The 14,743-nt window shown below is 49.7% G+C and overlaps 1 protein-coding gene across 1 annotated transcript; it reads left to right on the forward strand.

Annotated features, from left to right (window-relative positions):
• Positions 1 to 1,197: 1,197 nt before the first annotated feature.
• ARL5B (ADP ribosylation factor like GTPase 5B) lies at positions 1,198 to 14,743 on the forward strand. The gene is made up of 6 exons (XM_064162921.1): positions 1,198 to 1,345; positions 4,892 to 4,952; positions 6,148 to 6,295; positions 9,428 to 9,511; positions 13,884 to 14,035; positions 14,675 to 14,743. Exons 1-6 carry the CDS (start codon positions 1,300 to 1,302, stop codon positions 14,721 to 14,723), a joined length of 540 nt encoding a protein of 179 aa, XP_064018991.1. The 5' UTR covers positions 1,198 to 1,299; the 3' UTR covers positions 14,724 to 14,743.

Below are 14,743 nucleotides of genomic sequence, written 5' to 3' on the forward strand. Positions count from 1 at the left end.
CTACCCCTCTACTCAGTCCTAGTCAGACACTTTGAGTCCTGCGTCCAGTTCTGGGGCCCTCAGTTTAAGAAAGATGTTGAGGTGCTGGAAGGTGTTGAGAGAAGGGCAGCAAGGCTGGGGAGGGGCCTGGAGCAGAGCCCTGTGAGGAGAGGCTGAGGGAGCTGGGGGTGTGCAGCCTGCAGCAGAGGAGGCTCAGGGCAGAGCTCATTGCTGTCTGCAGCTGCCTGCAGGGAGGCTGTAGCCAGGTGGGGTTGGGCTCTTCTGCCAAGTACCCAGGGACAGAAGAAGAGGACACAGCCTCAAACTGTGCCAGAGCAGGTTCAGGCTGGATGTTAGGAAGTTCTTCCCAGCAAGAGTGATTGGCATTGGAATGGGCTGCCCAGGGAGGTGGTGGAGTCACGATCCCTGGAGGTGTATAAAAGGAGGCTGGATGAGGCACTTAGTGCCATGGCTTAGTTAATTAGAAGATGCTAGGTGATAACTTGGACTCAGTGATCCTAGAGGTCTTTTCCAACCTGGTTAATTCTATGATTTGCTGACCACATCTGGAATACTGTGTCCACTTCTAGGCTCCCCAGTTCAGGAGGGCAGGGACTTACTAGAAAGAGCTCAACATCGAGCTGCGTGGGTGATGAAGGGACTTGAGCATCTCTCTTACGAGGAAGCGCTGAGACCTGGAGAAGGCTGAGAGGGGACCTTACCAACATTTACAAATGCCTGAAGGATGGCTGTCAAGACAAAGCAGCCAATCTCTTTTCAGTGATGTCGTAAACTCAGTCACAGGAAGCTCCATCTCAACATGAGAAAAAGCCTTTTTCACAGAGAGGGGGCTGGAGCCCCGCAGCAGGCTGCCCAAAGAGGCTGCGCAGGCTCCCTCTACGAGGATCTCCAAAACCCGCGTTCCTGCGCGACCTGCCCTAGGTGGTCCTGCTCTGGCAGTGGGATTGGGCTGGACGATGCCGAAGGTCCCTGCCGACCCCTGGCCCTGCCGCCGCTGCCGGCTGCGGAGACGCTGCCCGCGCCGAGAGCCCGCAGCTGGCACCGCAGGCAGCCTCGCACCGCAGGCAGCCTCCCGCCGCCGCCGCCTCCCGCCCCGCGCCGCGCGCGTACGCGGTGACGCACAGAGCGACGCGCAGAGCGGCCGCGCAGCCATTGGCCGAGAGGCGCCGTGTGCCCGCCCCCGCCCCCCTCCCACCCCAGCTGGACCCTGCGGGCTGCGTCGGTCCGGGAGGAGCTGTGGGCGCTGCCGCCGCCGCCGCCTGCGCTCCCTGCGGGCTTGCTGGGAGCCCGAGGCCAGGCATGGGCCTCATCTTCGCCAAGCTGTGGAGTCTCTTCGGTAGCCAAGGTGGGCGCGGGGGCTCCGAGCCGGCTGCTGCGGAGATGTGAGGCGGGCGGCGGGCCGGGGCTGAGGGGAGGGGGGCAGTGAGGAGCCGGCGGGGCTGGGGGGCGCAGGCAGCCGACGGAGGTCGGGGGCCTGCTCCGGTCGATGGGCTTCCCCTCGGGGCGCGGCCCGGCGCAAGCTGTGCTTTGTGCGGCGCCTCCTGCTCGGAGTCGCTTTGTTTCTGTGCCGGAGGTGGTTCCCTGCGCTCCCCCTTCCTCGCCGCCTGCTCTCGGCGCTTGGTTTCCTCCGGGGGGGCATTGCCAGCGGTGCGCTCCGCAGTTGGAGTAGTGGAATGCTGCTGCCTCTCAGACAGGTTTTTTTCACCGCTTGTAGCGGCCGAAGCTTTTGTGAGCGACGAAAGTCTTGTTTGTCTTTTGGCATTGGAATGGGCTGCCCAGGGAGGTGGTGGAGTCGCTGTGCCTGGAGGTGTTGCAGCCAAGCCTGGCTGGGGCACTTAGTGCCATGGTCTGGTTGGTTGGATAGGGCTGGGTGCTAGGTTGGACTGGCTGAGCTTGGAGGTCTCTTCCAACCTGCTTGATTCTATGGTTCTTTGCAGATTCTTTTGGTTCTCAGTCAAAGCCTCCATTAAAATCACGCTACTTTTTATCTCCAGAATCAATTAAAACCAAACCCACCGAATTTGTGTGGGGGCCTTTGAAGTGAAGATCTGTTTGTGTTTTGGCAGAGGGAGTCGTTCAATGCAGTTAGTGGCATCATTTCTCAAGGGAGGAATGAAAAGGTCGTCAGAGGACAGCTTTGTCTTTGCCCTGCCTGCCGCCTATGGCCCCACGGTAACGGTTCTGAACCCGGAGTTCAGAACTTGTGGTGTCCACCCCCTTTAACTCAGAGCTGTATCAAAGAGAATTTTTGCCTTTATCGGATTTATTTTAACCACTCTTCCTTACCTGTCCTCCTTTGGCACAAGACGAAGTTTATTGTTCGTAGAGTTCTCCTTTGTGCCCCCGAGGCTAGAGCAGGCAGTCTGATGGTGAGGTTGTTGTCTCATCAGATGGCCAAATGTGTGCTTTGTTCCCCCTTTTAAGTGCCTAAAACTGTTGAATAAAGAATCTGGTACAGTTTTGTACTTTGTGCTCTGCACTGGTTAGACCTCACCTTGAGTCCTGTGTTCAGTTCTGGGCCCCCCAGTTTAGGAGGGACATTGAGATGCTTGAGCATGTCCAGAGAAGGGCGACGAGGCTGGGGAGAGGCCTTGAGCACAGCCCTACGAGGAGAGGCTGAGGGAGCTGGGATTGGTTAGCCTGGAGAAGAGGAGGCTCAGGGCAGACCTCATTGCTGTCTACAGCTACCTGAGGGGAGGTTGTGGCCAGGAGGAGGTTGCTCTCTTCTCTCAGGTGGCCAGCACCAGAACAAGAGGACACAGCCTCAGGCTGTGCCAGGGGAGATTTAGGCTGGAGGTGAGGAGAAAGTTCTTCCCTGAGAGAGTCATTGGACACTGGAATGGGCTGCCCGGGGAGGTGGTGGAGTCGCCGTCCCTGGAGCTGTTCAAGGCAGGACTGGACGTGGCACTTGGTGCCATGGTCTGGCCTTGAGCTCTGTGGTAAAGGGTTGGACTTGATGATCTGTGAGGTCTCTTCCAACCCTGATGATACTGTGATACTGTGTGTGTGATACTCTGCAGAGTGCAGTCTCTTGGTCTGTATTAACATTCAGCCAGGCTGGACTGATAAGCTCAGCCCAGTTGTATGACTTTCAGCACAACCAAGTGCTGGGTGCAGCACTTGGGTCACAACGACCCCAGGAATGTTCCAGGCTTGGGGCAGAGTGTCTGGGAACTGCCCAGAAGAGAAAGACCTGGGGGTATTGATTGGCAGCTGGCTGAAGATGAGCCAGAAGCATCCTGGTCTGGATCAGCAGTGTTGTGACCAGCAGGACCAGGGTAATGATTGTCCCCCTGGGGGCAGGTCACAGCTTGAGTACTGGGTTCAGTTTTGGGGACATTGCTCAAGAAGGACATTGAGGTACTGGAGCATGTCCAGAGAAGGGCAGAAAAGGTGGTGAAGGATCTGAAGATCAGGGCTGGGGAGGAGCAGCTGAGGGACCCAGGATTGCTTTGTCTGGACAAAGGGAGGCTGAGGGGAGACTACAACTCCCTGAAAGGAGATTGCAGGGAGGTGGAGTTACTTCTGTTAAGTAGCTGGTGATGAGAGAAAATTGCTCTGAGGGAGATTTAGGTTAGAGATTAGAAGAAAGGTTTTTTGATGAAAGGAGGGCATAAAGAGTACAGAACCAGGCTCTCCTCAGTGGTGCCCAGTGACAGGACCAGAGGCAGCTGAAATGAGAGGTTCCCTCTGAGCATAAGGTTTTTCGGTGTGAGGGTGACTGAGCACTGGCAAAGGCTGCACAGACAGGTTCTGGAGTCTCCATCCTTGCAGATACTCAAAAACTGTCTGCAAGTACATCTAGGCCAACTGGCTCCAGGCATCCCTGATTGAATGTGTGGGGATTAGACCAGATGGCCTCCAAAAGTTTCTTCCTACCTCTACCACTCTGTCATTCTGTGACTTTTCAGTTCAGAAACTGCAATGTTGGAATTTCTCATCTCTTCAAAGCACTGGTTCCTCTTAGGTTTTACTGTGCAACTGGTGATGGTCCTTTAAGAAGTGGTTGTTATGGTGCCTTTAATGTTAGGTGAGTGTTTTGTGCAGTCTTTGGATGCATGGTGATGTTCTTAAGATGATACACAGTCGTGAGTTCTTTATTTTCATTGGCCTTTCTAAAACTAGGTATTGTTTTTTACATGAAGTAATCCTACCAGGAGCCATTCCTTTCTAAAGACTTCCAGTTCTGACTTTTACTCAAACTGTAGTCTCAAGAGACTATGAGGTTTTGTGGAATTGGTTTTTCCTGTCCTCGAGTCAGGAGTAGGGAAGTGTTTGTGCCCTGGTTGTGCACTTGTTGAGGCTGAACCACAAATACTGGGTTCAGTTTTGAGCCACTCACTGCAAGAAGGACATTGAGGTGCTGGAGCAGGTCCAGAGAAGAGCAGCCAAGCTGGTGAAGGGTCTGGAAGGACAGGGCTGTGGAGGAGCAGTTGAGGGAACTGGTGGTGTTTAGGGTGGAGAAGATGAGATTGAGGAGAGACCTCATTGCTCTCTACAGCTCTGAAAGGAGGAGGTTGGAGCCCAGTATCAGGTGACAAGATGAGAGGAAATGGTGCTGGGGGGGTTTAGGTTGGAGGTTAGGAGAAACTTCTTTGCTTCAAGAGTGGTCAGGGATTGGAACAGGCTGCCCAGGGAGATGGAGTCACCATCCCTGGAGGTGTTCAGGAAATGTGTGAACATGGCACTTGGGGACATGGCTTAGCAACCATGGTGGTGTTGGGTTGATGGTTGGACTCGACCTTAAGGATCAATTCCAGCTATGATTCACCTGTATTTTATGTAAGACTATTGGAATAAGACAGATTGTTGCTTTCCTCATTGAGGAAAAGCAGTTTATCAGTAATTATTGCTGTTCCTGCTAATTGGTTCTTGTCTTGTGTATATGCAGAGCACAAAGTAATCATAGTGGGACTTGACAATGCTGGCAAGACTACTATTCTTTACCAATTGTAAGTATATCAGCTGGCTTGATTTCTGCTTACCTTTTACTGTTTGCTGTAGTTTAATTGTGGAAAATTCAGCTTTGCACATGGGTGAAATCACTCAAATTCTAGCTCACAGTTTGTACATTAATGCTGGTAGCTGTTCTAAATGAAGGCAGTATTTAACTGATAGCTGAAGGAACTGCAGCCTGTTAAAACTGAGCTGTAAATTGAAGAGAAATGGAGAAGGTGAACTGCAGGTTCTGTTGCCATCAAAGCCCATCTTGATTTGTAAACACAGAAGTAGTCCTGGTGCTAAGAACTGCAGAGAAGGAAGATTTTTAAATGAATGGAAGTTGTGGCCACTCGGGAAGAATCCATGAGTGTTTGCAACTGCTTCCTGATTCCAGTGTCTAAAATGATGGAGGATTCCTCACAGCAGTATTAACCTTGTCTGAGCATTTTCAGTGGCTTTATTGGCACCCAAATCTTGGCAGCATTGCAATAATATCTCTGACAAATTCAAGAACCTAAATTCAGAGGCATAATAACTTGTAACTGTGGAGGAGAATGTAGCCAAATATCCATCTATGTGGATACTGAGGCAGCAGAGGATGTTTTCCAAAGAGCCTTTATACCCTAAGCACTTGTGGCAAAGCTGAAAGGTACAACTGAGACCTTTTCAGCTATGAAAAAAAGCCCTTTGGTTATTTGCTTCAGTATTGCATTAGTAACTTGAAGGCTCTGATAAAACCATCTTCTGATTTATATTTAGTTCAGTTTGGTGTTTCCCTTTTTTCTGGGGTATGGAGAATAGCAGCTTCTGCTTTGTAAGGAGTGCTTTGTAAGCACCCCTTAAATAGTGCCCTTTAAAAAGAGGAGCCTCTTACAAAGCAGCTGCTTATCCCTTTCTTGGAATCCTTTAATGTGGGTTATGGGTTTTTTTTCATTGCTAATATTTTTAAGCAGACCTTGCTGCAAAAACACACTAGAACTTCATCAACCACTATTTAGTTTCAATTCAGATTGATCTTTTTTTTTTCTGATGAGCTGCTCTTAAATATTTGGTTTCTTTCTATAAAAGAGTTTTGGAACAGGCTCATTCTTTTTAATTCTCTTTTGCTAGAGTTAGATATTTTGTTCAAGTTTGTGATAATTGAGCTGTGACAAGCCTTGTGTGTTTTACTGGCTGTTTTTTATGGTATGATATTGTTTCCCTTAGCTTAATGAATGAAGTGGTTCATACTTCTCCAACCATAGGAAGCAATGTAGAAGAAATAGTGGTGAAAAACACTCACTTCTTAATGTGGGATATTGGAGGACAGGAATCCTTACGCTCATCATGGAACACCTATTATTCAAACACAGAGGTAGGAGAAGCTGCTTCCAAGTCTGCAAATGCAGAAACTTTCCTTGAAATGGTGTTTATTTATTAGGAATGTAGGTGGATTTTTATAAAGATTGTAAGTGTTTTGTTTAAATCTTTCTGAGGAGGAACAAAGCCAAGAAGTTTAAAGTGCCGATTCTCTAGTAATATTTGAGCTGTTTTCATAGCATCATAGAATTGTTTGGGTTGGAAAAGACCTCTAAGATCATTCAGTCCTTCATAGAATCAGCCAGGTTGGAAGAGACCTCCAAGCTCATCCAGCCCAACCTAGCACCCAGCCCTGGCCAATCAACCAGACCATGGCACTAAGCGCCTCATCCAGGCTTTGCTTCAACACCTCCAGAGATGATGACTCCACCACCTCCCTGGGCAGCCCATTCCAATGCCAATCACTCTCTCTGACAACAACTTCCTCCTAACATCCAGCTTAGACCTCCCCTGGCACAACTTGAGACTGTGTCCCCTTGTTCTGTTGCTGCTTGCCTGGCAGCAGAGCCCAACCCCACCTGGCTACAGCCTCCCTGCAGGCAGCTGCAGACAGCAATGAGCTCTGCCCTGAGCCTCCTCTGCTGCAGGCTGCACACCCCCAGCTCCCTCAGCCTCTCCTCACAGGGCTCTGCTCCAGGCCCCTCCCCAGCCTTGCTGCCCTTCTCTCAACACCTTCCAGTACCTCAACATCTCTCTTGAATTGAGGAGCCCAGAACTGGACACATTACTCCAGGGGTGGCCTGAGCAGTGCTGAGCACAGGGGCAGAAGAACCTCCCTTGTCCTGCTGCCCACACGGCTCCTGAGCCAGCCCAGGATGCCATTGGCTCTGCTGCCCACCTGGGCACACTGCTGGCTCACATTCAGCTACTATCCACCAGCACCCTCAGCTCCCTCTCTGCCTGGCTACTCTCAGCCACTCTGTCCCCAGCCTATAGTGCTGCATGGCGTTGTGGCCAAAGTGTAGAACCCTGCACTTGGCCTTGTTCAATCCCATTCTGCAGGCTTAGCAACCACACCACTCAGCTTGGTACCATCAGCAACCTTGCTGAGGGTGCCTCAGTCAATATCATCAATGAAGATATTGAACAGCTATGGTCATGACACAGACCCCTGAGGAACACCATTTGTCACCCATCTCCATCTGCACAGTGAGTTCTTGACCTTTGGATGCCATCATCCATCCCATTCCTTATCCACTGGGCAGTGCACCCATCCAACCCATGTCTCCCCAGCTTAGAGAGAAGGATGTTGTGGGGGCTGTGTCAAAGGCTTTACAGAAGTGCAGATAGATAATAGCTGTTGGTCATCCTATTTATTTCAAGTTTCTTTTTATCCAGAAAAGAATGACTCTATCCCCAAAGGCTTATTCTTCTGGCAGAGCAGTTGGACTGGATGAACTTTTGAGGTCACTTCCAACCCCTGATGTTCTGTAATTCTGTGATTCTTCATCACACTCTGGCTCCTAAATGTTTGAAATCCAGCACTTGCAAAGAATGTTCCCTTTACTTCCAGCTTTGTCTGCTGGAAACAGTTGATGAAGAAAAAGGATCTGTTCAGTATGCCAATCCTAGCCTCCCTCATATGAATAATTCCTTTACTGTTCTTCCTCATCTGCTATACATCTCAAAGTCACAGGAGCATTAAATTGACTTAGTTTTTCATACTTTGTGGTCATTTTCCATGGGTAATGAGTCTCCTTAATTTTACAAGGCAAAATAATTTGGAGCATATGTTGGAGAGTTACAGCAATGATTTATAATCCTGCTTCTTTGGTTCCTATCTCTCTTTCCTCTTTTTATCTGTTAATTGAAGAACTCTAAAATCTTTGAAGTAATGTGAAAAACCACAGATGAGCTTTTCAGTGCATGCTTGTCCTAACTAGCTTCAATTCTGGTGTAAGAGTTTGTGTTTTCACAGACAGGATGTTAGGACAGGCTAAGAGACAAAAGACTTAGGGGCAATGAAGAGAAGTAGCTCTCAAATAATTGGAGGTGGGGCCAAGCCAAGAGAGCTACAGTAGAGGAATTACAGAATCACAGAATGGTAGGGGCTGGAAGGGACCTCTGGAGATCAAGTGCAACCCCATTGCCAGAGCAGCATCACCTAGGGCAGGTCACAAATGAGTGCATCCAGGTGAGTCTTGAAAGCCTCTGGAGAAGGAGACTCCACAGCTTCTCTGAGCAGCCTGCTCCAGGCCTCCAGCACCCTCACAGTAAATGTTTTGTTTCTGATGTTGAGGTGGAATTTCCTGTGATTGAGTTCATGTTCATTGCCCCTCATCCTATCAGTGGGTATCACTGACAAGAGCCTGGCTTCACCCTCCTGACACCCACCCTTCAGATATTTGCAGACACTGATAAGGTCCACTCTCAGCCTTCTTTTCTCCAAAGTAAACAGCCCCAGGTCTCTCAGTCTTTCCTCATAAGAAAGCTGAAAGGAGATAGAAAAGAATTCCCATCTGAGAAGATGTGGTGGAATCTCTCCCTCTGTTCCCTCATCAGTGCAGTAGATGTTCCCTTTAATTGTTTAGATGTTTTTAATAGTGTCTGTCTAATTTTCATCCTGACCAGCTCAGTGTTCCCACCTGTCATGCTGCCTGTAGCACAGCCTGGCCAGGCCAAGTGTTGGACACTGACTAGTTATGGAGTGTGTACACATAGGTTATGCAATGCTTACAAGTACTGAAGGAGTTTGTCACACTGTCTTTTCCTTCTCCAATGTAAGGCTCTACAATAGAGGGTACCAAACAAGGAGCAGAATAAGTGGGGCAAAAGAGGGGAAGAGGATCTGACTGCCAGGCCACTTTTTCAAGCTGTTTGTAGCAGGAATTCATTGGCACCTAAAGTCCAGGGTGCACTGGGATCAGTTCTAATTAGTGGGAGAGCTGAGCTCACACAACAGCAGAGTAAGAACCTGAGCAGTTTATTTTTCTTAGCTCTAATCTTTGTCTGGTTCCCAAGGCTGGAGCAAAAGCCTGTTCCAAACCTCTAGATGTGTTTCCTAGTGTGTTCTAAAGGTGTCTCATAGAAGAAGACTTGTGGCAGTGTCCTCTTGCAAACGTGTTCTCTGTGACTTCTGTGCACTTAGACCCTGCACTCCTGTTTGGTTTTTCTTCCCCCCCCCCAGTTCATCATTCTTGTTGTGGACAGCATCGACCGAGAGCGACTCTCCATCACAAAAGAAGAACTCTACAGAATGCTGGCTCATGAGGTATGCTGGGGAGTTGGGATAAGAGTTGTCTTTTGTTGTGAGCACTCAGATAACCTTATGTGCTTCCTGTGTTAGCAAAAGTCAGACTGGCACCAAAGAAATCTCTCTGCCTGCATAGTGGTTACCTTTTCAAACCCATGTCAACTGGCAAAGAGCAGAAAGCTGTTAGGAAGCAATCTCACAGGGCTTGGTTGCGGTCAGGTTACTCTTCCCTGCAGATGGTGAACATGTGAACTATCTCAGACTTCATATTAATGTGAGTGGTTGTTACTGTTCTGCACCACTGCCTGCCTTTTAGCTGAATGCTTTCATGGAATGGCTCAGGTTGGAAGGCTCCTCACAGACCCATCTAATCTGACCTCTCTGCTAGAACAGGCAGGGACACCTCTCAGCTGGAACAGGTTCCTCATCCAGTCTGACCTTGAACACCTCCAAGGAGGGGGCATCCATATTCATGCTGGGGAACCCATTCCAAAGTCTCACCACCCTCTTATTGAAGAACTTCTTCCTCAGCTCCAGTCTAACCCTGCTCTTCCTCAGATTCAAACCATTCCCCCTTGGCCTGTCTCTAGACACCCTCAGGAAAAGTCTCTCTGAAGCCTTCCTGTAGGATCCCTTATGGATTTGAAGACATTTAGAAGGTCCTCCTGGAGTCTCTGGGGGCTGCACACCCCCAGCTCCCTCAGCCTGTCCTCACAGCAGAGCTGCTCTAGCCCTTGGATGATCCTTGTGGCCTTCTCTGGCCTCACTCCAGCATCTCTGTGCCCTTCTGCTGAGGCCACCAGAACTGGAGGCAGGATTGGAGGTGAGGTCTGAGCAGAGGCAAGCCAAGGGGCACAATCCCCTCTCTTACCCTGCTGCCCACACTGCTCTGGCTGCATCCCAGCACACAGCTGCCTGCTGGGCTGCAGGAGGGCACTGCTGGCTCCTGAGGAGCTCCTTATGAAGCATCTTTACAGAATAGCTTCCTTTTAGTAAGTAGGCAACTCCAGCTCTCCTTGTTTTAAACCTGTTCCTTAATTTTAAGGAGCTATAGATAAATCAGTTTTGTTTCTTTCTGATTTATTTTGCTTGTAGTTTTCTTCTTATAAAGCATACTGAGGGCTGCTCAGCTTTATGTTATCTTCCTCAAGCATCCTAAATCAACATCTTCAATGGATTGTCTAAAGTGCATTCAAACCTCTGATCACTTTCAAGATCAGCCAGGGTTGGGTTTAGTCCAAATGACTTCCCTTCATTTTGGAAAGTAAAGGCTTTAGTTCAACTGAAGTAATTCTGTGGCATTTCCCTCTGTGAGAGACTGGCATTACTTCAAATGAGTGAGGTTTTCACACTGTAGTTACTATCAGTGTAGTTTGGGGCTGGTTGTAAGGAGCAAACCTGTGGCCAGCACATTGAGGGGAAGGGATTCTGCCCCTCTACTCTGCTCCTGTAAGACTCTACCTGGAATCCTGTGTTCAGCACTAGAGCCCCCAACACAAAAAGGACATGGAACTCTTAAAGCAGGTCCAGAGGCCATGAAGATGATCAGGGAGCTGGAGAACTTCTGCTATGAAACATGCTGGGAGAGTTGGGGCTGTTCAGCCTGGAGAAGGCTCCTGGGAGACCTTAGAGCAGCCTTGCAGTGTTTTAAGGGGCTGAAAGAGCTGAGGAGGGATTTTTGACAAAGGCATGGAGTGACAGGAGAATCAGAATCACGCAGGTTGGAAGAGAGCTCCAAGCTCAGCCAGCCTAACCTAGCACCCAGCCCTGTCCAATCACCCAAACCATGGCACTAAGTGCCCCAGCCAGGCTTGGCTTCAACACCTCCAGCCACAGTGACTCCACCACCTCCCTGGGCAGCCCATTCCAATGCCAATCACTCTCTCTGCCAACAGCTTCCTCCTAACATCCAGCCTAGACCTGCCCTGCCACAGCTCCAGACTGTGTCCCCTTGTTCTGTTGCTGCTTGCCTGGCAGAAGATCCCAACCCCACCTGGCTACAGCCTCCCTGCAGGCAGCTGCAGACAGCAATGAGCTCTGCCCTGAGCCTCCTCTGCTGCAGGCTGCACACCCCCAGCTTCCTCAGCCTCTCCTCATAGGGTTTCTGTTCCAGACCTCTCACCAGCTTCCTCACCCTTCTCTGGACACCTTCCAGTCTTGAATTAGGATTCCAGAACTGGATGAGGCTGGACAGGGCTCTGGGCAACCTGATCTAGTTGAGGATGTCTCTGCTGACTGCAGAGGGGGTTGGACTGGATGAGCTTTGGAGGTCCCTTCCAACCCAAACCGTTGTAGGAGGTTGGGATCTTGGAGGTATCTTCCAACCTGGTTGATTCTATGATTCTATGACCTCTGCAGCTCTATAAAGCAGTCCTTCATAGAATCAGCCAGGCTGGAAGAGACCTCCAAGACCATCCAGTCCAACCTAGCATCCTGTCCAATGCAATCAACCAGACCATGGCACTAAGTGCCTCATCCAGTCTTTTTTTTGAACACCTCCAGGGATGGCAACTCCACCACCTCCCTGGGCAGCCCATTCCAATGGCAGTCACTCTCTCTATAGAATCATAGAAAGAATCATAGGAGAGGTAGTGGCTTCAAACTAGAAGAAACTGGATTTAGATGAGACGTGAGGAAGAAACTCCTCCCCATGAGGGTGGTGAGGCCCTGGAACAGGTTGTCCAGAGAAGCTGTGTGGGCTTCAAGCCTTTGAAGTGTTGAAGGTCAGGTTGGATGGGGTCTTGAGTAACCTCATCTAGTAGGTAGTGTCCCTGCCAATGACACAGAGGTTGGAACTAGATAATGTTTAAGATCCATTCCAACCCATCCTATGATTTTATGAAATGCACTGGCAAAAAAGGTGGAAAGGATTCATGGTGAGGTTCCCAAACGTCCTTTCCTTCCAGTGCCATAACCTCTGATGAGGTTGTGCTCTGCCCTCTCTTGAGACCAGCTGCTAGGCCTAGACTGGACTACCTGCAGGAAAGAGATTGTAACGTTGGACTTGTAATTACTATTGTCAGCTTCCAGAGTTTTGTGTTGGTTTACCTTTCTGCACTCCTCAAACCATACATCCCTTCTTGTCTCAGTGCTGTGTTGAGTCCTCATTTCCATGCCACAGCAAAGCAACTTTTCCTTGGTTTCTGTTTTCACTACAGCTGCTGTGGCATTTTTAGAGCTCCCTTTGTGGAACAATAAGATAAAACCTACAGGAATTTAGAGAACTTTCTTCAATTGTTATTGCTTTAATCTCTGCAGAACTTCTTTAATGAAGTTGAAAGTAATTACAGGGGAATGGTATGTGGAGTCACAGAAAGGTAGGGGGTGGAAGGGCACCTCCAGAGATCATCCAGTCCAAACCCCTGCCAGGGCTGGGCACACAGGAACACATCCAGGTGAGTTTGGAAAGTCTGCAGAGCAGGAGACTCCACAGCCTCTCTGGGCAGCCTGCTCCAGGCCTCCAGCACCCTCACACCAAACAAGTTGCTCCTCATGCTGAAGTGGAACTTCCTGGATCCCAGCTTGTAACTGTTGTTCTTTGTCCAATGTCTGGCACCACCAGAGCCTGGCACCTTTATCCTGACCCCCACCCCTCAGCTATTGAGAGACATTGACCTCTCAGCCTTCTCCTCTCCATACTGACCAGCCCCAGGACTCTCAGCCTTTCTTTACAGCAGAGATGTTTCAGTCCCTTCAGCATCCTCATAGGTCTCTGTTGGACTCTTTCCAGGAGATCCCTATCTCTCTGGGGAGCCTAAACTGGTCCCAGTATCGCAGGTGTGGTCTTGGCAGGGCAGAGTTGAGGAGAGCCTCCTTAGCCTGCTGGCCACACTTTTCTTGCTGCACCCCAGGATGCTATTGGCCCTCTTGGCCACAAGGGCACATTGCTGTCTGGTGCAGAACTTGCTGTGCATAGCACTCCAAGGTCTTTCTCCATGGAGCTGCTCTCTGGCAGGATGACTCCCAGCCTGGGCTGATGCCTGGTGGTGTTCTCCCAGGTGCAGGATTCTACACTTGCCCCTATTGAACTTCATGAGCATGTGCTTCATGTAGCAGCCTTTTCCTTTTGAAGAGCATCCAGTGTAGGTGTTCTGCTGGCAGCTTTGGAGCTGTGTGCAGTGGTTTATCTAGCAGGAGCCTGTGGCCAGCCCCAGAAATCTGGTCACAGAATACATTGTGATTGGATTCTCTGTGGTGAAGAGCACTTGTGGATAAATTGGGTTTCTTCAGTCTTCACAGCATTAATTTTTAATGCAGCAAGTCTATTAAAGCTCCATGCTGCTGTGTAATTGTACATTAAGTTGGATGCAGTCCTTTGAGGAACTTCAGCTAATTCCAAAGCCTTTGAGTTCTTTCTAGTAACTGTTCTGATTGCTCTGATTCCTTCTAGGACTTACGGAAGGCAGCGGTGCTCATCTTTGCCAACAAGCAGGACATGAAAGGCTGCATGACAGCTGCTGAGATATCTACATACCTCACCCTCAGCTCCATAAAGGATCACCCGTGGCACATTCAGTCCTGCTGTGCTTTGACAGGAGAAGGGTAAATGCTTTTCTGCTTGCTAGCAGAAGGCGGCCTTGGGGATGTCAGTTGGTGCCAGAGTGCCCAGAAGCCAGCACTGGTCGCTGGCAGCCCAGAGCCAGCTGTGTGCTGGCTGCATCCAGAGCAGGGAGAGCAGCAGCACAGGGAGGGGATCCTGCCCCTCTCCTCTCTTGAGACTCTACCTGCAGCACTGCCTCCAGTTCTGGTGCCCTCAGCACATGAAGGACCTGGAGCTGCTGCAGAGGGTCAAAGATGATCAGAGAGCTGCAGAACCTCCCCTATGGAGACAGGATGAGAGAGTTGGGGCTGTTCAGCCTGGAAAGAGGAGAAGGCTCTGGGGAGACCTTAAAGCAGCTTTCCAGTACCTGAAGGGGCTAGAAGAGAGCTGGGAAGGGACTTCTGACAAGAGCTTATGGTCCTGCTGATAGAGGCCAAGAGGCTGGTGGCCTTCTTGGCCACACTGCTGGTTTCTATTCAGACTTAGTTTAAAACATTGTTTACTCTGTTCGAGTTCCAATCCTAATTCCAGCTGATTTTGTTTGTTTTAAGTCGAGGTCTTTTAAACATGAAGAGCAGTAGGAAATACTTCAAAGCTGTTAGGGCAGAACTGACTCCAGTCTCACATCTCTTATCTTGCAGATTGTGCCAAGGTTTGGAGTGGATGACCTCACGTATTGGAGTGAGATAGCTGTATTGTTTTATCTTTTC

Source organism: Pogoniulus pusillus, chromosome 23, assembly GCF_015220805.1.
Source record: "Pogoniulus pusillus isolate bPogPus1 chromosome 23, bPogPus1.pri, whole genome shotgun sequence".
NCBI lineage: Eukaryota > Metazoa > Chordata > Aves > Piciformes > Lybiidae > Pogoniulus > Pogoniulus pusillus.